The sequence below is a fragment of the Heterodontus francisci genome, chromosome 18 (genome assembly GCF_036365525.1).
Source record: "Heterodontus francisci isolate sHetFra1 chromosome 18, sHetFra1.hap1, whole genome shotgun sequence".
Lineage (NCBI taxonomy): Eukaryota > Metazoa > Chordata > Chondrichthyes > Heterodontiformes > Heterodontidae > Heterodontus > Heterodontus francisci.
The window spans coordinates 83,207,537-83,233,880 of record NC_090388.1 but is presented as its reverse complement, the minus strand read 5'-3'; the positions used below and the strand labels follow the sequence as shown (position 1 = coordinate 83,233,880).

Sequence of the window (26,344 nt, the reverse complement as noted above, 5' to 3'; positions counted from 1 at the left end):
CCATGGGATCCAGGGCAATTTGGATCCAAAATTGGCTTAGTGGCAGGAGGCAGAGGATAATGGTCGAGGATTGTTTTTGCGAGTGGAAGCCTGTGACCGGTGGTCACAGGGATCGTGCTGGGTCCCTTGCTGTTCGTAGTGTACATTAATGATTTAGACATGAATACAGGAGGTCTGTATACAGAGCCTGTCACTCTAGAATTGGCCTTTATAGCCACTCCAGGCGCTGCTTCAGAAACCACTGACCACCTCCAGGCGCTTATCCATTGTCTCTCGAGATAAGGAGGCCAAAGAAGAATAGGAGGTATGATCAGTAAGTTCGCTGATGACACGAAAATTGGTGGTGTCGTAAATAGTGAGGAGGAAAGCCTTAGATTACAGGACGATACAGATGGGCTGGTAAGATGGGTGGAACAGTGGCAAATGGAATTTAATCCTGACAAGTGAGAGGTGATGCATTTTGGAAGGACTAGCAAGGCAAGGGAATATCCAATGGATGGAAGGACCCTAAGAAATACAGAAGGTCAGAAGGACCTTGGTGTACTTGTCCATAGATCACTGAAGGCAGCAGCACAGGTAGATAAGGTGGTTAGGAAGGGAGATGGGATACTTGCCTTTATTAACTGAGCAGGGAGGTCTTCTTCGGAACGGGTCACTGACCCGAAACGTTAACTCTGCTTCTCTTTCCACAGATGCTGCCAGACCTGCTGAGTGGTTCCAGCATTTCTTGTTTTTATTTCAGATTTCCAGCATCTGCAGTATTTTGCTTTTATTAAAATTCTAACAGGACTTGACAGGGTAGATGCAGGAAGAATGTCCCTGATGGTGGGGGAGTCCAGAACCAGGGGTCATAGTCTAAGGATACGGGGTAAACCTTTCAGGACTGAGATGAGGAAATTAGGGGCGGCACAGTGGCACAAGGGGCAGCACAGTGGCGCAGTGGTTAGCACTGCAGCCTCACAGCTCCAGCGACCCGGGTTCTGTTCTGGGTACTGCCTATGTGGAGTTTGCAAGTTCTCCCTGTGACCGCATGGGTTTCCGCCGGGTGCTCCGGTTTGCTCCCAGAGCCAAAGAATTGCAGGTTGATAGGTAAATTGGCCATTGTAAATTGTCCCTAGTGTTGGTAGGTAGTAGGAGAATTGAGGGAAGGTGGAGATGTGGTAGGGGACATGGGATTAATGTAGGATTAGTATAAATGGGTGGTTGATGGTCAGCACGGACTCAGTGGGCCAAAGGGTCTGTTGCAGTGCTGTATCTCTCTAGGACTCTAAATTTTCTTCACCCAGAGAGTGGTGAGCCTGTGGAATCCGCTACCACAGAAAGCGGTTGAGGCCAAAACATTGAATGTTTTCACAAAGGAGTTAGATATAGCTCTTGGGTCTGAAGGGATCAAAGGGTATGGGGCGAAAGCAGGAACAGGTTAGTGAGTTGGATGATCAGCCATGATCATAATGAATGGCGGAGCAGGGTCCAAGGGCCAATTGGCCTACTCCTGCTCCTATTTTCTATGTTTTCTTTAGAGTAGAGAAGGCTGAGGGGAGATATGATTGAGCTATACAAAATTATGAGGGGCATTGATAAGTTAGATAGGAAGTAACGTTTTCCCTTAGTGGAGGGGTCAATAACTAGGGGGCATAGATTTAAGGTAAGGGGCAGGAGGTTTAGAGGGGATTTGAGGAAAAATTTTTCACCCAGAGGGTGGTTGGAATCTGGAACGCACTGCCTGAAGAGGTGGTAGAAGCAGGAACCCTCACAACATTTAAGAAGTATTTAGATGAGCATTTGAAACGCCATAGCATACAAGGCTAAAGGCCAAGTGCTGGAAAATGGGATTAGAATAGATAGGTGCTTGATGGCCGACATAGACACGATGGGCCGTAGGGCCTGTTTCTGTGCTGTATAACTCTATGACTGCTGTAAGGCTAACAGGTCTGTAATTCCATGTTTTCTCTCTCCCTCCCTTCTTAAATAGTGGGGTGAAATTTGTGACCTTCCAATCTGCAGGAACCGCTCCAGAATCTACAGAATTTTGGAAGATGATCACCAATGCATTCACTATCTCCATAGCTACCTCTTTCAACACTCTGGGATGTAGAATATCAGGTCCTGGGGACTTAACCATCAGCCCCATTAATTTCTCCAATAAAACCTTCTTACTAATACTAATTTTCTTCAATTCCTCATTTACCCCAATCCCTTGGATCGCTAATTCTGGGAGATTTCTTGTATCTTCTTCAGTGAAGACAGACACAAAGTAATCATTTAGCTTCTCTGTCCTTTCTCTATTCCCCATTATAAATTCTCCTTACTCTGTCCGTATTGGACCCACATTTGTCTTCGCCAAACATTTCCTTTTTACGTACCTGTAGAAGCTTTTACAGTCAGTTTATATATTTTTTGCTAGCTTACATTCATATGCTATTTCCCTTTATCAGTTTTGTGGTCCTCCTTTGCTATATTCTAAAATTCTCCCAATCCTCAGGTTTACTACTATTTCTGGCAATCTTATAGGCCTTTTCTTTTAATCTTGGGATGGTGGAGCGTGGAGGAAAAATCTGTGTCTGTGGCCTTGCTGGCTAAAATTGTAAGACAAATGATAGGTTACAATGGGGCATGGTGTAGATTTCTGCAGCGATTTTCTCCCCAAACACCCCAATTCTGCAGAAGCTCTGGCCTATTGTGCAGCTGGTGGAGCCAAAACACCCCTGATAACTAATGACTTACCTCAGACCTGCCTGCTCCATCCCTGGAGCTGTCAGAGGAAGTTTCCAATTCTCACCACATTTTCAAAGTTCAGATTCTGAATTGCAAGAAAGGGGCAAAAATTCCTTCCTCCAACCCACTTCCTTTTCCAAATCCCAAATAGAACCTCCTTAAATGTAAACATTTTTAAACAGCCATCAAGATTTTCTTCCACTGAGTAACACAGGTATTAGAGCGAAGGGGGATTTTACTTTGGTGGCCTTGAGTCCACGAATTAAAATTCTACGACTGTAATGAGTTTTGGCATGTATAATTGATTTTGTATAAATCAGACTGCACAGAGCTGAAATGGGCTTGGAAATTAAATGATGTTAAAATGTATTTAAACTCTTGCTATGAGCGTGTGATACAGGCGTTGACTGAACTAATAGTGTAATAGGGCAATACACATGGCTCTCTTCTTCCACCACTCATATCATAATGGTCAGCTTCATGGCCAACTTTAGATACACTTTCAGCACTCACCATCCATAGGATAGAACCAGACAGCTGTTCAAATTGGTGGGACCCGCTCCACCGCGATTTCACTGTTGCCAAGCCAAAATCCCCAATCTTCACCGTTAGATCTTCATGTAGAAAAATATCTTTGATTGGAGTTAAGGAACTCAGAGACAGCACAAGACACGTTCCCACCCCCAAAGCCCGCTGACCACCCGAATGAACAAATGGCCCAAGAGAAGGGAACCACTACTTTGCTCAGGTTAATCCAAGTGCCCCTGTAAATTTAAAGCAAATATGCCCCAATTGGTTTATACTATTGTTTAAACGTTGATGTCTGAGGACATTCTCAACTTAATTCAACACAAGGGTGCAGAAAACAAAAAAAAAGGATCTGCTTAAAGTACCAAAAGAGTCAAGTCCATCCCTTTCCAACTTGTTCACCTGCCAGCTAAAACGGGGTATCGGAAAAACAGTGAGCAGAACCTAACAAAGGTCACATTGGAAACAAATAAAAAGGATGTATCTAACATAAAGATATTAGGCTGGAGAGTAGCTAATTTCAGCGGGAATTAGCAGTTGGAAAAAATGGCAGATCAAAGAGCAGAGCAGCATCAGGCAATGGTTAAACAGGAGACTGTTCAAGTGAGGTTAGATACATTCTTACTTGGAGTAATGGGGATGAGTCAAATGCTGAGGTTCCATGGATAAATAAAGAGGTTTGGGCAGAGCTGAGATTTAAATAGGGGACAAGGAATAAATTTGGGCATGTGTGGAATGGCACAGAGAATTGTAAAACGTAAGAGAAAAGCAGAAAAGAGAGATTAGAAAGGGTTAGAGGGACATTGAAAAACACTGATTGAATAAAGGAAAGTACAGCAAAGGATTCTATAATCATGTAAGTAAAAGACAGACGAAAGGGAGTCATCTTGTAATTGTGGGAGAATTGGGAAGGGGGATTCTTAATAATTGGAGAGATGCTTACTAAGTATTTCACACAAGTTTTTCCAGGGGGAAGTGACAATAAGATCGGGTGGCACAGTGGCGCAGTGGTTAGCACCGCAGCCTCACAGCTCCAGGGACCCGGGATTGATTCTGGGTACTGCCTGTGCGGAGTTTGCAAGTTCTCCCTGTGACCGCATGGGTTTTCGCCGGGTGCTCCGGTTTCCTCCCACAGCCAAAAGACTTGCAGGTGATAGGTAAATTGGCCACTGTAAATTGCCCCTAGTGTCGGTAGGTGATAGGGAATATGGGATTACCGTAGGATTAGTATAAATGGGTGGTTGTTGGTCGGCATAGACTTGGTGGGCTGAAGGGCCTGTTTCAGTGCTGTATCTCTAAATAAAAATAAAAAATAAAATAAAAAGATGGTAGCAGCCCTGAGGGGGTGTGAAAGGGTCACAACTAAAAAGAAATATTCAAAAGGAAACTGCTTGAAACAGTGAGCAGGAAAATCACAAGACCCCAATCGGGTACATCCCAGAACACTGAAGGAAGTTAGAGGGGAAATCACAAAGGCGCTTAAGCAGAATATTTTAAAACCCTTTGGAAAATCAAAGGAAAAGGGAAATTAGACACCAGTTAGCCTGACCAGAAGTATGGGTGAATTACTGGAGCCCAGAATATAGGACAATCTAGTTGGCACCCAGAAAGGGTTAATAGGGGTAGTCAGCATGGAACTGTGTAAAGGGTATGTCATGTTAACTCATTCAATGAATTTTCAGAATACACAGCTAAAGGGAATGCAGCGGATGTTGCATATATGGATTTTCTGAAGGAGTATGATGAGCTGCCACAATCGGTTATGAAACGGATTATAGCTGCACGGATAAAGGATGGGATAGGAGACAGAGGTGGTGAGTTAGGGTAAATGCTTTCCGGCAGAGGTATGCCCCATGGAGCTGTGCTGGGGTCGCTTGTTTTCCATTCATGTAAATCATCTGGACATGGGCACAGGACGAATGATTTTGAAGGCTGAAGTTATCCAATTGAAGGGAATGGAAAACTGATGAAATATGGAAGATAGCGGAGTACATAGGTAAGTTAGCACAGAATGAGAGAAAGGCAAAGGGGGCGCAGGCACGGGGAGGCGCAGGGAGTTGGAGGGGCCGCAGACGCAGGGAGGCGGAGGAGTTATAGACGCGGGTGGGTCACAGATGCAGGGAGGCGTTGGCGCAGGGAAGCAGAGGGGCCGCAGGGGCAGGGAGGTGGAAGGGGGCGGAGGGGCCGCTGGGGCAGGGAGGCGGAGGGGGTGGAGGCGGAGGGGCCGCAGGCACAGGGAGCTGGAGGGGGTGGTGCAGACGCAGGGAGGTGGAGGGGGTGGTGCAGACGCAGGGAGGTGGAGGGGGTGGTGCAGACGCAGGGAGGTGGAGGGGGTGGTGCAGACGCAGGGAGGTGGAGGGGGTGGTGCAGACGCAGGGAGGTGGAGGGGGTGGTGCAGACGCAGGGAGGTGGAGAGGGTGGTGCAGACGCAGGGAGGTGGAGGGGGTGGTGCAGACGCAGGGAGGTGGAGAGGGTGGTGCAGTTGCAGGGAGGTGGGGGTTGCAGAGCCAATGCTCTTTTAAGATAGAAAAGGTGCTAAAAATGTTAGTTTTGCTTCTGGATTTTATATATAGGGGCTCCAAAGACAACAGTAAGGAAGCGTTAATTTTGTAGAGAAATGGGTTACATCACAGTTGGAGTACTGCGTGAAGTTCTGGGCACCTCATTATAGGAAGGATATCAGAGACATGGAAAGGGGACAGTGAAGATTCAATAGAATGATAACCGGGAATGAGAGATTAGAGTTAGGAGGAAAGGCTGGGCTCCTTTTTTTAAGTCTAAGCGCAGCCTGTAATGAGTTTTCAAATCGATGAAAAGGTTCTTATAGTGTGAACAGTGAAATGCTGCTTTAGTTGGTTAGCATACAGGGGCCATTTTCTGCAGGTTATCACTAAAACAATGAAGGGTGATGTTTGAGGACCTATTTTCCACACAGTTACTTGAATATGGAACGCTATATCACAAGTATTGTTGAGGCACAGACTATGTTATTTAAAAATAGAAAAATGTAAGCAGAAAGGACAGGAAAATGAGAGTACAGTAAATGGTTCCAGTTGATTAACTAGCACTGGTGTGGGGGAGATTGGAGAAGTGACCACCTCCTCTGCTGCCATTTCTAATGATTCATGACATTAAGTGTTGCTCAGCTATTCTTCCGTGGAGGGCATCATAACTGAGCCAGATCACATCTTCACCTGACATCCACATGCACAACCTTTCCAGCAGTCCTCAGTGCACAGCGGTTAGAAGCAGAAACCTCAGCTAACTCACCCCTCCTTAACCCGGGAGACGGGGGTGGTGGGGGGCACTGAGAGCAACTAGCATTCCTGCCGCTGCCCTTGCTGAAAACAGTTCACAACTAGCACCACTGGCAGTGTGGCTCAGTTATTCACTGCATCTACAGACTGTGCTATCGGGGAAAGCTTAGTCATTGGTAGTCAAACACGCACTGCCTCACTGCACAAACTCCATGTATGAAAAGATACTGTTACTCTTTAGATCTCTGTGGATAATGGACTTTGCATGTAGGTAGCTGTGACAAAGAACAGTCGTCATTAGCATCCAATTTATCCAATGTCAGTAAAAAACGTCAACATGAGGTATGAGACTGGGTTACAGGAGGAATGGCAAATGCTCTCAATGTAACAGGAGGCCCAGATAATGCATTTCACTCGGAGGCCAGTATGAAAACTCCAAAGGCACATAGAGCTCTTATATTTCTTTTTCTAAGTTTGCTTCCTCCTCTCTTGGCAGCAGTACGTGATGCTGTGACATCCAGGGAGAATGACCTAGCCCAAGGACGTTCCTTCATTTTTAAGCTTGAACAGCAAATACAAGAACACAAGAAATAGGAGCAGGAGTAGACCATATGGCCCATCAAGCCTGCTCCGCCATTCAATACAATCATGGCTTATCTTGGGCTTCAACTCCATCTTCCTGCCTGCTCCCCACATCACTTGCTTCCCTGCGAGACCAAAAATCTGTCTATCCCAGCCTTAAATGTATTCAACGATGGAGCATTTACAACCCTCAAATGTTGGCAGAAACTGAGCCTGGGTTATGCCAGAAGGTGTGACCTTTACCCACTAGGCCAGCGGGGAGAGGAAGGTCACTTTTCTACCCACCCACCTACAAAACAAACAATGAGTTCTACTGGAGTCACCAGCTTTCTGTTTGAAACTCAGGTTTTCAGCCATTCCACATGAGTTTCTCTAGTTGGTGATAAAATCTTGGACTTACTCCATGCCCTGTGCAGTCTGGCGGGCAATGTCGATGAGCTTGATCATCTCGAACTTGGTCTCGATGATGTGAAGGTGGTGATACAGACTGGAGCCCTCGCACCACTGTGTCACGATGGCAAGCTGAGGCTTTGTGGTGTAACCCATAAATAGGAGGATGTTAACATGCCGGGTTTTTCTAGACAGGAAAAAAACGTTTACATTAATTCATCATCCAGCAAATGCCACCAGTTAAAAATTGGGAGGTGGGACCAGCTTTTCAGCATTCGAGCATTCTGGAATACGTTAGTGGGGTAGGGCATTGAACTAGTGTGCTGAAAGGAGGGACGGGGGTATCTGTAAAAAATAAAAGGGGAACAGATTTTTATGGATGGGATGCTCTAATCCCATTAGAAATTATTGTGTGCTGATTCCCATCCCATGTCACACTGAACACCATACATCCATAACTCAATAATAAGACAACACCAAGTTGGGTTTCTTGGCCCATTTATTGTCAACATTTTAATTGCTCAGCCTAAGCAATGAAGTAACTGATGAACAATGGATGTTCAGAGCTCATTTTATTTCATGAAAAGTGGCAGGGATGAGGTGGGGTAGAGTACGGAGGGGATGTAAGGTGGGGTCCCAAGTCTGGGGGAGAGGGGCCTAAAGTGGGGGTTGCAACAGGGATGGCCGAAGTGGGGGATGCGACTGGGAGGGCCGAAGTGGGGAACGTGAAGGGAGAAAGAAACTGGGAGAGGGGAAAAGGAGAGATTGGGAGGAGGGTAAGGAGAGGTGAGAAAGGGAATACATAGGGGGGAAAAAGGTAGTGAAAGAAAGAGATAGCATGCAACTGAGGAGGGGAGAATGAGAAAGAGCATGTAGCGAAGTGTTGCCCTTGAATCACATTCAAACGTTCATTGGAAGGTGAACTCCACTTGTGGGAACTGATTGTAAAATGGATAGAACTCAGCTAGGTACAACTGTCAAAAATCCACACCAGCCTTTTGCCCTAAATAAGCAGTTTACATTTTGGCCATGCTTTTGTTTCACCCAATTTCCCCTATCCTGAGGTCAATGACTCCTAACTGGCGTTCAGTTCCAAGGACACCAATTACCCTCTCAGCTCAGCCAAGTAACCATTCTTTCTGTATGAGCCTCGACAATAAATGCCAGCTGGGCTTCATAGTGAAAGCCAAACATGCACCCACACATGACGCAATGGCAGACTGGCCCAAGATCAGCTTATGTGATACAGCCAAAGGTTCCAGACCTGGAAGCAGTTAATAACTCGACAGAAATATATCTTTGAAAACACAAAGTGCATATATTACTTTGATAGGGGAGCGTGCACTCATCTCTCTGCAGCCATGTAATACAATAAAGTGACCACCACCAGGACTAGAAATCAGAATTGCCAACTCTCCAAGATTGCCCTGGATTGTCCAGAAATTGGAGATCAATTTCCTGGATACTGCTGCGAACAACCCGGGAGAAAAATCAAAAGGGGCATTAAAAAAAACTGTGTTCTTTTAAATCTACAGTGAACACTTATTTTTTAGTTATAAAAACACTGGAGACAGGAAGAAAGGCTGTTGACTACGTGGAGCACTTGGAGGCAGGAAGTCATGTGATGAAACCTCCAGGAATATGGCCAACCAGAGTTGTCAATTCTACCAGAAACACACTGAAATACTGATGGAATCTAAATTTGTAAAGAATCAGGAACCACCAACAGATTGAAGAGAGGGGGAGAAACACAGAAATTTAATTTTAGAATATCGTTTTGAGAGAGGTATGCACCATATGTATCATCAGGAGCTATTATACAGCATACAAAGCATTGGAATTAGCAGCATATCCTGTTCGATGTGCCCACAGCAGTGCCTTTTTGTTGCTTTAAAAAGAGTGATGGCATCATTGACATTGAGTTGTGGGAGGGACTCAAGTGCGTTATAGGGCCAGGCATTTGTTTTTGTGCTCTGTACCCCCAATTTACTTGTCCATTAAAATAGACGAGATGAAATTTTGTACTACTGAACACACACGTGGAAAACCAGGCAATGGAGACTAAATTAGAACAGCCAATGACCAGAGGCTCCAAATTGGTTCAGCTCTCTATATTGCCTTCCACTGCGACACAGTATGTGGACCTTTTTTGGCCCTGATTCAGCAACTCTTGGGCAGCATGGCATTAAGATAGATTTGGCTAGTGTACCATGTCCTACAATGTTAGTCCTTTCAAGTGTGCCTAGTCACTTCCAAAATTGTGGGAGGTTTATTCTTGCATGACATAGGTCATCTTCATCTAGTCTGCTGTTCTGTGCTTTGAAGTGTACTACGTCCGGGAACAAGAAGGTGCATACCCTTTGGAATCTGGTAAACAGATAACACTGTTCTATCACTCAAAGATAGACTTTGTCGAATATTGAAATTGCTGGTGGCACCAGGTTGCTGAAGTTTGCGTGGATGCCACATATCCAGGGAACTTTCTCATTTATTTAGCAGTTTCAATATAAGCTCAAAAGAGAATTGAACAAAAACGTGAATAGTGAAAATTTGAAAGGTAATAGGAAAAGGACAGGGGAGTGGCACTAATCAGATAACTCTTTAAAAGAGCTGGCACTGTATGATGGGCCAAATGGCCTCCTTCTGTGCTGTATGATTCTACAGTGCAAAGCAGATGCTTTGTTTTTTTGATGAGGTAACAGAGAAGGTTCATTAGAGCAATGCGGCTGATGTGGTGTACATGGACGTTCAAGAGGTGATTGATAAAGTACCACATAATAGGCTTGACAGCAATGTTGAAGCTCATGGAATAAAACAGACAGTGTCAGCATGGATATGAAGCTGGCTGAGTGACAGGAAGCAGAGAGAGTAGTGGTGGAGGAAGGTATAGTGTAGGGTTTCCCATGGGTTACTATTAGGATTATTGCTTTTCTTGATCTATATTAATGACCTAGATTTGGATGTACAGGGCACTATTTCAAAATTTGCAAATGACAAAACTTGGATGTATTATGAACTGTGAAGAGGAGAGTGATAGATTTCAAAAGAACTTAGGCTGGTGGAATAGGCAGACACGTGGCAGATGAAACTTAATGCATTTAAGTGTGAAGTGATACATTTTGATAGGGAGGAGGAGGAGGGGCAATATCAAATAAAGGGTGCAATTCTAAAGGAGGGTGCAGGGATAGAGACACCTGGAACTATATGTGCACATATCGTTGAAGGTGGTAGGGAAGTTTGAGAAAGTGATTAAAAAAGCATATGGGATCCTAGCCTTCAGAAATAGAGGAATAGAGTACAAAAGAAAGGAAGTTATGGTGAACCTTTATAAAACACTGGTTCAGCCTCAACTGGAGTATTGTGTCCAATTCTGGGCATCATGCTTTAGGAAGGATGTGAAGGCTTTAGAGAGGGTCCAGAAAATATTTAGGACAATGGTTCCAGGGATGAAGGACTTCAGTTACGTGGACAGATTGGACAAGCTGGTGTTGTTCTCCTTAGAGAAGGTTGAAAGGAGATTTAATAGAGGTGTTCAAAATCTTGAGGGGTCTAGAAAAAGTAGATAGAAAAGCTTTTTCCACAGTGAGTGGCTAGGAGCCACTGCCCGAAAGTGTGGCGGAGGCAGATTTAATCATGGCTTTCAAAAGGAAATTCGATAAGCACCTGAAGAACAAAAAAATGCAGGGCTACGGGGAAAGGGCGGGGAGTGGGACTAGCTGAGTTGCTCTTGCAGAGAGCAGGCACAGACATGCTGAAGCGAAAGGCCTCCTTCTGTGCTGTAACCATTCTATGATTCTACAATGCTATTCCCAAGCCAAATGTACACCTTCCTCCCTTCACAGTGAAGGCAACAGCATTTTCCATCTGTGTCTGCTGGTTATTAAGCTGATGATTTCGTGCTGCCCGATTCCACTCATCTCCATCTGTAGAGATTCAGTCACTGCTTTCCTTCAGATGAGATGAGAGTTCTGGCGGGTGCACCATCAACAGAAGGAACATTACTACTTTTCGCAACATCCAAGACATCAATCTAGATGACAAATGAGCAAGGGTTAAACGTACTTTTTCAAAGAACCCATGAACAGGTGTTGCTATCAGACAATGAACATCCTTCTCATGGATAGGCAAGATGCTTTCTACTTCAATAAGACTTCCATGATTTATAGGAACTGTTGAAAATGCTACAATAGTTCCTCAAATAAGGCTCGATAAGCTGAACACATCAGCAGCAGCTTTAAGCTTTACCTTTCAAAGACATCATTTAAAATGTGCCTAAACATGATCTGGTTTCAAGATTTTGATCAATGTTTAGTGCAAGAACTTGGCTTTTCTTTAAAAACACAGTTGAATAACATTGCACTTTACTCAATGCGTTGCTGGCCAAGATTCCACTCTGCTCATTTGGATTGAGAGTGAACTTGGCTTCAATGCTGGCCTCCACTTCATCTATAGCCAGTTCAGGTAAGACACTTTTGACTGGAAGATGAACACTGTCTGCCATGTTCTCCAGTAGGATCTGTGGTACAAGCAGCCTTGTGCCCAGATCCATATACTCACAAAATGCTGCTTCTTGAATACACACTAAATGGAGACAATACATGCCAGCTGGTTCATCGGCAACATGGTGTCATCAGTACTCAAACTCGAAACAAAAGTCAACCAAAATGTGTATAAAACAAGGTTAACCATTTACTTAAACTGTTCTCTCAAACGAAAACAGAGGTCCATCTACACATTACTGAATCAACTAATCCCAGCCACAGAACCATTTGGGGCATGCAACTCGCCTCAGTACACCTGGATTGGGATTGGGCAGGTATGGAAATCAGAGCGGAGATTTCCACCCAATTGCTGTTTAGTAGCACCTGTTGGGAAGTGTATGCATGTATATGTATGGACACTGGATGAAGACAAGATTGGGCTTGGTTGTGTAGCGTCCAGTCAAATGATCTGCTGATTCAGCTCTTTCGTCCATGTTTAGACCAAGGCTCAAATGAGGTCTGGAGCTGAGTATTCTTGGCAGTACACAAAATGGGCATCAGTGGGCAAGTGCTGCTTGAAAGCACAGTCGATGACACCTTCCATCATAAGGCATGCCTAGGCAGTTTTCCATTTTGTCGGGTAAATGTCAGTGTTGTAATTGTACTGTAACACCTTGGCTAGAGACAGGCTGGTTCTGAAGCACAAGTCAGAACTATAGCCAGCATGTTATCACAGCCCGTAGCCTTTGCTGTATTCAATGTGCTCAACCATTTCTTGATATCACGTGCAGTGAATCAAATTCATGACTGGATGTGGCAGAACAGAACAGTAAAGCTTTGATCTAATCTTTTGGTTGTGGAAGCACTTAGCTCTGTCTCTAGAGTGCTGTTTCCACTTTATAGCTTACATGTAATCTTGTGTTGTAGCTTCACCAGGTTGGTACATTATTTTTAGGTACACCTGGCAGCCGTGTCCTTCATAATAAGAGCAAAATACTGCGGATGCAGGCACTCTGAAATGAGAACAGAAAGTGCCAGAAATACTCAGCAGGTCTGACAGCATTGTGTAGAGAGAAACAGAGGTAACGTTTCAGGTCTGTGACCCTTCATCAGAACTGGCAAAAGTTAGAAATGTAACGGGGGAAGAGAGATTAAATGACAGCGATGCCAGGGAACAGAACGCAAATAGAGTGCTAAATAGTTGTAGCTAAAGACAAAGCACGAGTCCAGAGAGCGTGCTAATGGGAGAATAATGAACAGCTCAGCACGAAAGCAAAAACATGAAAAATAAGTTTAAGACCAGCACACGGTTAAAAAATAATTTACAAAGAAAATATATGTATAAAAAATACAATAAAATAAAATAAAAATTAACAAAAAATAATGGGGCTCATGATCTGAAATTATTGAAGTCAATGTTGAGTCCAGAGAGCTGCAGAGTGCCTAATCGGAAGATGAGATGCTGTTCCCCAGGCTTGCGATGACGTTCACTGGAACACTGCAGCAGGCCCAGGACAGAAATGTGGGCACGAGAACAAGGTAGTGAATTAAAATGGCAAGCAACTGGAAGCTCAGGATCATGCTTGCGGACCAAGCGGAGGTGTTCTGCAAAATGGTCACCCTATCTGCGTTTGGTCTCCCCAATGTAGGGTAGACCACATTGTGAGCAGCAAATACAGTATACTACATTGAAAGAAATACAAGTAAATCGCTGCTTCACCTGGAAGGAGTGTTTGGGGCCTTGGATGGTGAGGAGAGGAAGTAAAAGGGCAAGTATTACACCTTCTATGATTACATGGGTAGGTGCCGTGGAAAAGGACGAAGTGTCGAGGTGATGGAAGAGTGGACCAGGGTGTCGTGGAGGGAACGGTCCTTTCGGGTTGCTGACAGGGGAAGGGAGGGGAAGATGTGTTTGGTGCTGGCATCTCATTGGAGGTGGCGGAAGTGGCTAAGGATAATCCTTTGGATATGGAGGCTGGTGGGGTAGAAAGTGAAGACAAGGGGAACTCAGTCACAGTTCTGGGAGGGAGGGGAAGGGATGAGGGCAGAAGTGCGGGAAATGGGTCAGACACGGTCGAGGGTCCTGTCAACTACAGTGCAGGAAAATCCTCGGCTGAGAAAAAAAAAGGACATATCAGGGGCGCTGTTGTGGAAGGTTGTATCATCAGAACAGCTATGTCATTTATGCTCAGTCAGCAGTGGTGATACCAAGCCATTCTTGATGAACACTGAAGTCCCCTACCCAGAGTACATTCTGTGCCCTTTGCTTCTTTCAACCTGGAGGAGCACTGATTCATCAGCTGAAGGTGGTCAGTAGATGGAAATCTGCAGGAAGTTTCCTTGCACATTGTTTGACCTGATGCCATAAGAATAAATAGTGTCCAGAGTCAATGTTGAGCACTCCCACATTCCAGGGCCATTCCCTCCTAACTGTATACCGCTGTGGTGCCACCTCTGATGGGTTTGTCCTCCTAGTGGGACAGGACATACACAGGGATAATGGCTGTAAGGATGATTCTATGAGTATGACTATGTCAGGCTGTTGTTGCAGTCTGTGGCAAAGCTCTCCCAATTTTGGCATAAGTCCCCAGATATTGGTGAGGAGGGCTTTGTAGGGCTGACTGGGCTGAGTCTGCTTTTGTTGTATCCAGTGCCTAAGTCACCATTACTAGCTTTTTACTTCCAGATTTATTTAATTAACTGAATTCAAATTCCCCAGCTGCTGTGTTGGGATTTGAACTCATGTCTCTAGATCATTAGTCCAGGTCTCTGGAATATGAGCCTGTTAACATAACCACTATGCTACCGTACTACCCTTCTAAGGACATCACCGCATCCATATACTTCTAAGGATAACACACCACCTTTACAGCGATCATCAATACTTCAATATTGGTTTGTTAATCAATTGACAGATTTTGCTTTTCAAGATTTCTCTTACACCCTCTTACCTGAGGACTCCCACTTCATTCTTAAAGGCTTGTAACTGTTGAGGGGTTGGGGCTGTAACATTCAGCATCTTAACTGCAACATCACCTGTGAACAAACAGCATTTATAACACATGGCACACAACAGAATAGGTTTACCTTAAAGGCAGTGAATGGTTACAACTAGCAAAATATCAGCAGAATTAATCTAAAAAGAGTATCTGGCTCACCCAATGATTGACAGTTTATCCAATTAGTAACTGAACTACCAAGAATCAGCAACTTCCAATCTCCAATGTGTGTGTATCTCAGGCAGGATAGTGGGAACTCGATAGACTGGGGGAAATGGGTGGAGAGGACTCTTGACAGCTGTCCAATTACCCCTGTTGGAAAGTGAGTGCGCATGGACATTGTGCCAAGACAGGATTAAGCTCAGCATGTGGCGACCTCTCTGCAGTCAATAGCCTGTTGACACTAGCTGCCAAGGTGAATAATGACATCGGCACCGGGGGTGCATCCAGTAGCTATGGAACACTACGACAGATTGCAGTCAAGACCTTCAAAGGAGGGCAGGGATACAAAAACCCCAAGGCTATTCGAACTTCAAGCATCTGGCAATATTTCCAAAGGTGACTCCTGCAAATATCCATTAGCAGCTCCTTCAGAAGAAAAGGGATGACCAAGTACACAGTTCAGAACATAAGAACTAGGAGCAGGAGTGGCAATTCAGTCCCTCGAGCCTGCTCCGCCATTCAATACGATCATGGCTGATCTCATCTCGGCCTCAACTCCATTTTCCTGCCCGTTCTCCATAACCCTTCAACCCATTATTAATTAAAAATCTGTCCATCTCCTCCTTAAATTTACTCAATGTCCTGGCATCCACCGCACTCTGGGGTAGTGAATTCCACAGTCTCACGACCCTTTGAAAGAAGTAATTTCTCATCTGTTTTAAATCTGCTAACGCTTATCCTGAATCTATGACCTCTTGTTCCAGATTACCTTGTACATTTTTGCCAGTCAGGTCTTAAAGCGCGACTGAATCCATCCAGTTATTTTTCAAGCATCTTACCCGAGGAGCATGAGCCTGTTTCATCACTCAATTAGATCATACCTAATCTGTATCGCAGCTCCTTTTGCCCATATTTGATCAACACTTGATACATTATCCATCAAAAAAATCTATTGATTTCTGTCTTGAAAGTTTCAATCGACCAAACACCCATAGTCTTTTGGGCAGATTACAAACACTCATGCATAATGCTTTTTAGATTAGATTAGAGATACAGCACTGAAACAGGCCCTTCAGCCCACCGAGTCTGTGCCAAACATTAACCACCCATTTATACTAATCCTACACTAATCCCATATTCCGACTAAACATCCCCACCTGTCCCTATATTTCCCTACCACCTACCTATACTAGTGACAATTTATAATGGCCAATTTACCTATCAACCTGCAAGTCTTTTGGCTTGTGGGAGGAAACCGGAGCACCCGGAGAAAACCCACGCAGACACAGGGAGAACTTGCAAACTCCACACAGGCAGTACCCGGAATCGAACCCGGGTCCCTGGAGCTGTGAGGCTGCGGTGCTAACCACTGCGCCACTGTGCCGCCCTTTTGTTAGGTAGCTGAACTGAAGATTCAGTTGGGTACTGCACATAGCGCATGAAGTGATTATTACTGGTCTCAAACTAAAGCACCTTCAATGACATCAAAGGTCTTCAAAATGTAGTTGGAGTCCAGACTGGGAATAATAGAGATAACTTCGATGGGCTAAATTGTCTTTCCTCAACATTCAATGCTCTCCCTTGGTTATTGCACCACCAGGCCAGGTCAAAGAAGCCTCACATACCTCTGTTGCTACCACCAGGACAGTTGGTGACTAAATATAATATATTCTGCTTTTATGACATAGGATTCTAGTTTTTTTTTTACTGTAGTCATTAATTTTAGGGTGGGTGGAATGGTGAGGGGGGTGTGGGGATGCTCACATTCTATGATACAATCCTTTTTTCCTTTAAAAGGTGAAATCCTGTGGCCATGGCAATGACAATACTGAAGGGTTGAAGTTGCAAGACATTGCACAAACTCATCCTGGAGGGGGTCTGGGCTGTAGCCACGCTCTCTCCTCAACCAATGCGAAGAAGCCACGGCCTGTACTAATAACCCAGAGACCCAGGGTATTGCTGTGGGGACATGGGCTCTAATCCCACTACAGCAGAAGGAGGAATTTGAATTCAATTAATAAACCTGGAATTTTAAAAAAAGCGAGTCTAATGATGGCCATGAAACCACTGTCCACTGGCTTTTTATACATATATAAAGAGCAAGAGGGTAACCAGGGAAAGGGTTGGCCCACTCAAGGACAGAGATGGGAATCGATGTGGAGTGGAGCCAGAGGAAATGGCTGAGGTGCTAAATGAGTACTTTGCATCCGTATTCACCAAGGAGAAGGACTTGGTGGATGATGAGCCTAGGGAAGGGAGTGCAGATAGTCTCAGTCATCTCATTATCAAAAAGGAGGAGGTGTTGGGTGTCTTGCAAAGCATTAAGGTAGATAAGTCCCCAGGGCCTGATGGGATCTACCCCAGAATACTGAGGGAGGCAAGGGAAGAAATTGCTGGGGCCTTGACAGAAATCTTTGCATCCTCATTGGCTACAGGTGAGGTCCCAGAGGACTGGAGAATAGCCAATGTTGTTCCTTTGTTTAAGAAGGATGGTAAGGATAATCCAGGAAATTATAGGCCTTACGACAGTGGGAGGGAAACTATGAGAGAGGATTCTTCGGGACAGGATTTACTCCCATTTGGAAACAAAGAAAGAAAGAAAATTACAGCACAGGAACAGGCCCTTCGGCCCTCCAAGCCTGCGCCGATCCAGATCCTCTATCTAAACATGATGCCTATTTTCTAAGGGTCTGTATCTCTTTATTTCCTGCCCATTCATGTATCTGTCTAGATACATCTTAAAAGACGCTATCGTGCCCGCGTCTACCACCTCCGCTGGCAACGCGTTCCAGGCACCCACCACCCTCTGCGTAAAGAACTTTCCACGCATATCCCCCCTAAACTTTTCCCCTTTCACTTTGAACTCATGACCCCTAGTAATTGAATCCCCCACTCTGGGAAAAAGCTTCTTGCTATCCAACCTGTCTATACCTCTCATGATTTTGTACACCTCAATCAGGTCCCCCCTCAACCTCCGCCTTTCTAATAAAAATAATCCTAATCTACTCAACATCTCTTCATAGCTAGCGCCCTCCATACCAGGCAACATCCTGGTGAACCTCCTCTGCACCCTCTCCAAAGCATCCACATCCCTTTTGGTAATGTGGCAGCCAGAACTGCACGCAGTATTCCAAATGTGGCCGAACCAAAGTCCTATACAACTGTAACATGACCTGCCAACTCTTGTACTCAATACCCCGTCCGATGAAGGAAAGCATGCCGTATGCCTTCTTGACCACTCTATTGACCTGCGTTGCCACCTTCAGGGAACAATGGACCTGAACACCCAAATCTCTCTGTACATCAATTTTCCCCAGGACTTTTCCATTTACTGTATAGTTCACTCTTGAATTGGATCTTCCAAAATGCATCACCTCGCATTTGCCCTGATTGAACTCCATCTGCCATTTCTCTGCCCAACTCTCCAGTCTATCTATATTCTGCTGTATTCTCTGACAGTCCCCTTCACTATCTGCTACTCCACCAATCTTAGTGTCGTCTGCAAACTTGCTAATCAGACCACCTATACTTTCCTCCAAATCATTTATGTATATCACAAACAACAGTGGTCCCAGCACGGATCCCTGTGGAACACTACTGGTCACACGTCTCCATTTTGAGAAACTCCCTTCCACTGCTACTCTCTGTCTCCTGTTGCCAGCCAGTTCTTTATCCATCTAGCTAGTACACCTTGGACCCCATGCGCCTTCACTTTCTCCATCAGCCTACCATGGGGAACCTTATCAAACGCCTTACTGAAGTCCATGTATATGACATCTACAGCCCTTCCCTCATCATAACGAACTGATTAGCGAGAGACAGCATGGTTTTGTGAAGGGGAGGTCGTGTCTCACTAACTTGATTGAGTTTTTTGAGGAAGTGACGAAGATGATTGATGAGGGAAGGGCGGTGGATGTTGTCTATATGGGCTTTTGTAAAGCCTTTGACAAGGTCCCGCATGGCAGACTGGTGCAAAAGGTGAAGTCACACGGGATCAGAGGTGAGCTGGCAAGATAGATACAGAACTGGCTTGGTCACAGAAGACAGAAGGTAACAGTGGATGGGTGTTTTTCTGAATGGAGGGATGTGACTGGTGGTGTTCCGCAGGGATCAGTGCTGGGACCTTTGCTGTTTGTAGTATATATAAATGATTTGGAGGAAAATGTAGCTGGTCTGATTAGTAAGTTTGCGGATGACACAAAGATTGGTGGAGTTGCGGATAATGATGAGGATTGTCAGAGGATACAGCTGGATATAGATCGGTTGGAGACTTGGGCGGAGAAATGGCAGATGGCGTTTAATCCGGACAAATGTGAGGTAATGCATTTTGGAAGGTCTAATGCAGGTGGGAGGTATACAGTAAATGGCAGAACCCTTAGGAGTATTGACAGGCAGAGAGATCTGGGCGTACAGGTCCACAGGTCACTGAAAGTGGCAACGCAGGTGGATAAGGTAGTCAAGGCGGCATACGGAATGCTTGCCTTCATCGGTCGGGGCACAGAGTATAAAAATTGGCAAGTCATGTTGCAGCTGTACGGAACCTTAGTTAGGCCACACTTAGAATATTGCGTGCAATTCTGGTCGCCACACTACCAGAAGGACGTGGAGGCTTTGGAGAGAGTACAGAAGAGGTTTACCAGGATGTTGCCTGGTCTGGAGGGCATTAGCTATGAGGAGAGGTTGGAAAAACTCGGATTGTTTTCACTGGAACGACGGAGGTGGAGGGGCGACATGATAGAGGTTTACAAAGTTATGAGCGGCATGGACAGAGTGGATAGTCAGAAGCTTTTTCCCAGGGTGGAAGAGTCAGTTACTAGGGGACATAGGTTTAAGGTGCGAGGGGCAAAGTTTAGAGGGGATGTGCGAGGCAAGTTTTTTTTACACAGAGGGTTGTGAGTGCCTGGAACTTGCTGCCAGGGGAGGTGGTGGAAACAGATACGATAGCGACGTTTAGGAGACATCTTGACAAATATATGAATAAGAAGGGAATAGAGGGATATGGGCCCCGGAAGTGCAGAAGGTGTTAGTTTAGGCAGGCATCAAGATCGGCGCAGGCTTGGAGGGCCGAATGGCCTGTTCCTGTGCTGTACTGTTCTTTGTTCTACAAACCCATCTAGTTCACTCATGTCCTTTAGGGAAGGAAATCTGCTGTCCTTAACTGCTTTGGTCTACATGTGACTCCAGACCTACAGCAAAGTGGTTACTCTCTGAAATGGCCCAACAAGCCACTCAGCTGTATCTAACCGCTACAAAATCAATAAGGGATTAAACCGGACGGACCACCCGGCATCGACCTAGGCACCGGAAACGACAATGGCAAACCCAGCCCTGTCGACCCTGCAAAGTCCTCATTGCTAACATGTGGGGGCTTGTGCCAAAGTTGGGAGAGCTATGCCACAGACTAGTCAAGCAACAGCCTGACATAGTCATACTTACGGAATCATACCTTACAATGTCCCAGACACCGCCATCGCCATCCCCGGGTATGTCCTGTCCCACCAGCCGGACAGACCCAGCAGGGATGGTGGCACAGTGGTATACAGTAGGGAGGGAGTTTCCCTGGGAGTCCTCAACATCAACTCAGAAACCTATGAAGTCTCATGGCATCAGGTCAAACATGGGCAAGGAACTCTCCTGCTGATTACCATCTAGTGCCCTCCCCACTCCTCAGCTGATGAATTAGTACTCCTCCATGTTGAACACCACTTGGAGGAAGCACTGAGGGTGGCAAGAGTGCTGAGTGTACCCTGGGTGGGGAACTTCAATGTCCATCACCAAGAGAGGCTCGGTCGCACCACACCTACTGACTGAGCTGGCGAGTCCTAAAGGACATAGCTGCTAGACTGGGTCTGCGGCAGGTGGTGAGGGAGCTAACAAAAGGGAAAAATATACTCGACCTGGTCCTCACCAATCTGCCTGCCGCAGATGCATATGTCCATGACAGTATTGGCAGGAGTGACCACTGCACAGTCCTTGTGGAGACAAAGTCCCGCCTTCACATTGAGGATACCCTCCATCGTGTTGTGTGGCACTACCACCGTGCTAAATGGGATAGATTTCAACAGATCTAGCAATGCAAAACTGGGCATCCAAGAGGCGCTGTGGGTCATCAGCAGCAGCAAAATTGTACTCAACCACAATCTGTAACCTCATAGCCCGGCATATCCTCCACTCTACCACTACCATCAAGCCAGGAGACTAACCCTGGTTCAATGAAGAGTTGCAGGAGGGCATGCCAAGAGCAGCACGAGGCATACCTGAAAATCAGGTGTCAACCTGGTGAAGCCACAACCCAGGACTACTTGCGTGCAGCATGCTATAGACAGAGCTAAGCGATCCCATAACTAGTGGACAGAGCTAAGCTCTGCAGTCCTGCCACATCCAGTCGTGAATGGTGGTGGACAATTAAACAACTAACTGGAGGAGGTGACACCACAAATATCCCCATCCTCAATGATAGGGGAGCACAGCACATCAGTGCGAAAGACAAGGCTGAAGTATCTGCAACAATCTTAAGCCAGAAGTGCCATGTGGATGATCCATCTCGACCTCCTCCTAAAGTTCCCATCATCACAGATGCCAATCTTCAGCCAATTCGATTCACTCCGTGTAATATCAAGAAATGACTGAGGGCACTGGATACTGCAAAGGCTATGAATGGGCCCTGATAATATTCCAGCAATAGTACTGAAGACCTGTGCTCCAGAACTTGCCATGCCCCTAGCCAAGCAGTTCCAGTACAGCTACAACAGAGGCAAGTACCCGGCAATGTGTAAAACTGCCCAGGTATGTCCTGTACACAAAAAGCAGAACAAATCCAACCTGGCCAATTACCGCCCCATCAGTCTACTCTCAATCATCAGTAAAGTGATGGAAGGTGTCATCGACAGTGCCATCAAGCAGCACTTGTTTAGCAACAACCTGCTCAGTGATGCTCAGTTTGGGTTCCGTCAGTGCCACTCAGCTCCTGACCTCATTACAACCTTGGTTCAAACATGGACATAACAGCTGAACTCAAGAGGTGAGAGTGACTGCCCTGGACTTCAAGGCAGCATTTGACTTGAGTATGGCATTAAAGAGCCCTAGCAAAACTGGAGTCAATGGGAATCAGGGGGAAAACTCCACTGGTTGGGGTCATACCTAGCACAAAGGAAGATAGATGGTTGTGGTTGTTGGTCGTCAATCATCTCAACTCCAGGACATCACTGCAGGAGTTCCTCAGGGTAGTGTCCTAGGCCCAACCACCTTCAGCTGCTTCATCAATGACCTTCCTTCAATCATGTCAGGAGTGGGGATGTTCGCTGATGATTGCACAATGTTCAACACCATTCACAACTTCTCAGATAATGAAGCAGTTTGTGTAGAAATGCAGCAAGACGTAGACAATATCCAGGCTTGGGCTGATAACTGGCAAGTAACATTCGCGCCACACAAGTGCCAGGCAATGACCATCTACAACAAGAGAGAATCTAACCTCTCCTCTTGACATTCAATGGCATTACGATTGCTGAATTCCCCACTATGAACATCCTGGGGGTTACCATTGACCAGAAACTGAACTGGAGTAGCCATATAAATACTGTGGCTACAAGAAAAAGGGGCAATCACACTACTGAGAGTATACTATAGGCCCCCCAAACAGTCAGAGGGAGATAGAAGAGCCGATATGGAGGACTGCAAGAACAATAGGGCAGTAATAGTAGGGGATTTTAATTATCCAAATATTAACTGGGATAGTTTTAATGTGAAAGGAATTGAGGGAGCAGAATTCTTAAGGTGCATTCAGGAGAACATTTTTGTCCAGTATGTACTAAGTCCAACAAGAGAGGGTACAGTTTTAGACTTAGTTTTAGGAAATGAAGATGAACAGGTGGAAGGAGTGGCAGTGGGAGAGCATTTTGGTGGTAGTGATCATAATTCAGTCAGTTTCAATATAATTATGGAAAGGACAGAGATAGAACAGGAGTCAGAATTCTCAATTGGGGCAAGGCCAATTTTACTAAACTGAGGAGTGATTTAGCAAAAGTGGACTGGAAACAGCTACTTGAAGGTAAATCAGTGTCAGAACAGTGGGAGGCATTCAAAGGGGAGATTCAAGGGGTTCAGAGTAAACATGTTCCCACAAAGAGAAAGGGTGAGGCAGCCAAATCTACAGCCCCATGGATGTCAAGCAGTCTACAGGGTAAGATAAGGCAGAAAAGGAAAGCTTATGTCTGACACCGAGAACTCAATACTACAGGGCGGCACAGTGGCGAGCACTGCAGCCTCACAGCTCAAGTGACCCAGGTTCGGTTCTGGGTACTGTCTGTGTGGAGTTTGCAAGCTCTCCCTGTGGGTTTCCTCCCACATGCCAAAGACTTGCGGGTTGATAGGTAAAAATCCATTGTAAAAAATTGTCCCTGGTGTAGATAGGTGGTAGGAGAACTGAGGGAAGGTGGGGATGTGAGAGGGACAAATGGGATTAATGTAGGATTAGTATAAATGGGTGGTTGATGATCAGCATGGACTCGGTGGGCTGAAGGGCCTGTTTTGGTGCTGTATCTCTCTATGACTATGAGAAAGCAGAGAGAAGTATAGAAAGTGGAAGGGTGAAATCAAAAAGGAAATTAGGAAAGCAAAGTGCAGACATGAAAGAATATTGGCAAGCAAAATCAAGGTGAACCCAAAGATGTTTTATCAATACATTAAGAGTAAGAGGATAACTAAAGAGCGAAAGATATTGGTATAGTTCTAAATGAATACTTTGCGTCTGTCTTCACAAACGAGGGGGAAGATGCAGATATTGTAGTTAAGGAGGAAGAGTGTGAAGTATTGGATGTGATAAACATAGGGAGAGAGGAAGTATTAATGGGATTAGCATCCTTGAAAGTTGATAAATCTCCAGGGCCAGATGAAATGTATGCTAGGCTGTTAGAAAAAGCGAGAGAGGAAATAGCAGAGGGTCTGACCATCATTTTCCAGTCCTCACTGGATATAGGTGTGGTGCTGGAGGATTGGAGAATTCCTAACATTGTACCTCTAAAGGGAGCGAAGGATAAACCGAATAATTACAGGTCAGTCAGTCTGACCTCAGTAGTGAGCAAATTATTGGAATCAATTAGGAGAGACAGGCTAAACTGTCACTTAGAAAGGCACAGGTTAATCAAGGATAGTCAGCATTCATTTGTTAAGGGAAGATCTTGTTTGACCAACTTGATTGAATTTTTTGAAGAAGTAACAAGGAAGATAGATGAGGGTAGTGCAGTTGATGTGGTCTACATGGATTTTACTAAGGCTTTTGACAAGGTCCCACATGGCAGACTGGTTAAAAAAATAAAATCCCATGGGACCCAGGGAAATGCAGCAAGGTGGATACAAAATTGGCTCAGTGGGAGGAAAGAAAGGGTAATTGTTGACGGCTGTTTTAGCCACTGGAGGACTGTTTCCAGTGGTGCTCTGTAGAGCTCAGTACTGGGTCCCCTGCTTTTTGTGGTGTATATTAACGATTTGGATGTAAATGTAAGGGGCACGATCAAGAGGTTTGCCAATGACACAAAGATTGGCTGTGTGGTAGACAGAGAGGAGGATAGCTGTAAGCTGCAGGAAGATTATGATGTTCTAGCCCGATGGGCAGAAAGGTGGCAAATGGAATTCAATTTGGAGAAGTGTGAGGTGATGCATTTGGGGAGATTAAACAAGGCAAAGGAATACACAATTAATGTGAAAATACAGAGAAGCGTAGAGGAAGTAAGAGACCTTGGAGCGAACGTCCACAAACCTCTGAAGGTAGCCGGACAGGTCTACATGGTGGTTAAGAAGGCATATGGAATCCTTTCCTTTATTAGCTGAGGTATAGAATACAAGAGCAGGGAGGTTATGCTTTTTTAAAAATTCATTCACGGGATGTGGGCGTCACTAGCCAGGCCAGCATTTATTTCCCATCCCTAATTGCCCTTCAGAAGGTGGTGGTGAGCTGCCTTCTTGAACCGCTGCAGTCCATGGGAGGTAGGTACACCCACAGTGCTGTTAGGAAGGGAGTTCCAGGATTTTGACCCAGCGACAGTGAAGGAACGGCGATATAGTTCCAAGTCAGGATGGTGTGTGACTTGGACGGGAACTTGCAGGTGGTGATGTTCCCATGCATCTGCTGCTCTTGTCCTTCGAGGTGGCAGAGGTCGCGGTTTTGGAAGGTGCTGTCTAAGGAGCCTTGGTGTGTTGCTGCTGTGCATCTTGTAGAAGGTACACACTGCTGTCACTGTGTGTCGGTGGTGGAGGGAGTGAATGTTTGTGGATGGGGTGCCAATCAAGCGGGCTGCTTTGTTCTGGATGGTGTCGAGCTACTTGAGTGTTGTTGGAGCTGCATCCAGGCAAGTGGAGAGTATTCCATCACACTCCTGACTTGTGCCTTGCAGATGGTGGACAGGCTTTGGGGAGTCAGGAGGTGAGTTACTCGCCGCAGGATTCCTTGCCTCTGACCTGCTCTTGTAGCCACAGTATATATATATGGCTACTCCAGTTCAGTTTCTGGTCAATGGTAGCCCCGAGGATGTTGACAGTGGGGGATTCAGCGATGATAATGCCAGTGAATGTCAAGGGGAGATGGTTAGATTCTCTCTTGCTGGAGATGGTCATTGCCTGGCACTTGTATGGCGCAAATGTTACTTGTCACTTACCGGCCCAAGCCTGGATATTGTCCAGGTTTTGCTGCATTTCTACACGGACTGCTTCAGTATTTGAGGAGTCGCGAATGGTGCTGAACATTGCGCAATCATCAGCGAACATCCCCACTTCTGACCTTATGATTGAAGGAAGGTCATTGATGAAGCAGCTGAAGATGGTTGGGTCTAGGACACTACCCTGAGGAACTTCTGCAGTGAGTCCTGGAGCTCAGATGATTGAGCTTCAACAATCACAGCCATCTTCCTTTGCGCTCGGTATGACTCCAACCAGCAGAGAGTTTTCCCCTTGATTCCCGTTGACTTCAGTTTTGCTCGGGCTCCTTGATGCCATACTTGGTCAAATGCTGCCTTGACGTCAAGGGCAGTCACTCTCACCTCACCTCTTGAATTCAGCTCTTTTGTCCATGTTTGAACCAAGGCTGTAATGAGGTCAGGAGCTGAGGGGCCCTGACGGAACCCAAAATGAGCATCACTGAGCAGGTTATTGCTCAGCAAGTGCTGCTTGATGCACTGTTGATGACACCTTCCATCACTTTACTGATGATTGAGAGTAGACTGATGGGGCGGTAATT

At 45.5% G+C, this 26,344-nt stretch overlaps 1 protein-coding gene across 3 annotated transcripts in view; it reads right to left on the bottom strand.

Moving 5' to 3' along the window:
* braf (B-Raf proto-oncogene, serine/threonine kinase) overlaps positions 1-26,344 on the bottom strand; it is a 154,042-nt gene that overhangs the window by 20,554 nt on the left and 107,144 nt on the right. For all 3 annotated transcript variants that reach the window (XM_068051074.1, XM_068051075.1, XM_068051076.1), the window contains 4 exons: positions 14,905-14,989; positions 7,483-7,659; positions 6,729-6,775; positions 3,229-3,347 (listed from right to left, as the gene is read on the bottom strand). In XM_068051074.1, coding sequence (XP_067907175.1) covers positions 3,229-3,347; positions 6,729-6,775; positions 7,483-7,659; positions 14,905-14,989 — 428 coding nt within the window. The remainder of the gene's footprint in view (positions 1-3,228; positions 3,348-6,728; positions 6,776-7,482; positions 7,660-14,904; positions 14,990-26,344) is intronic.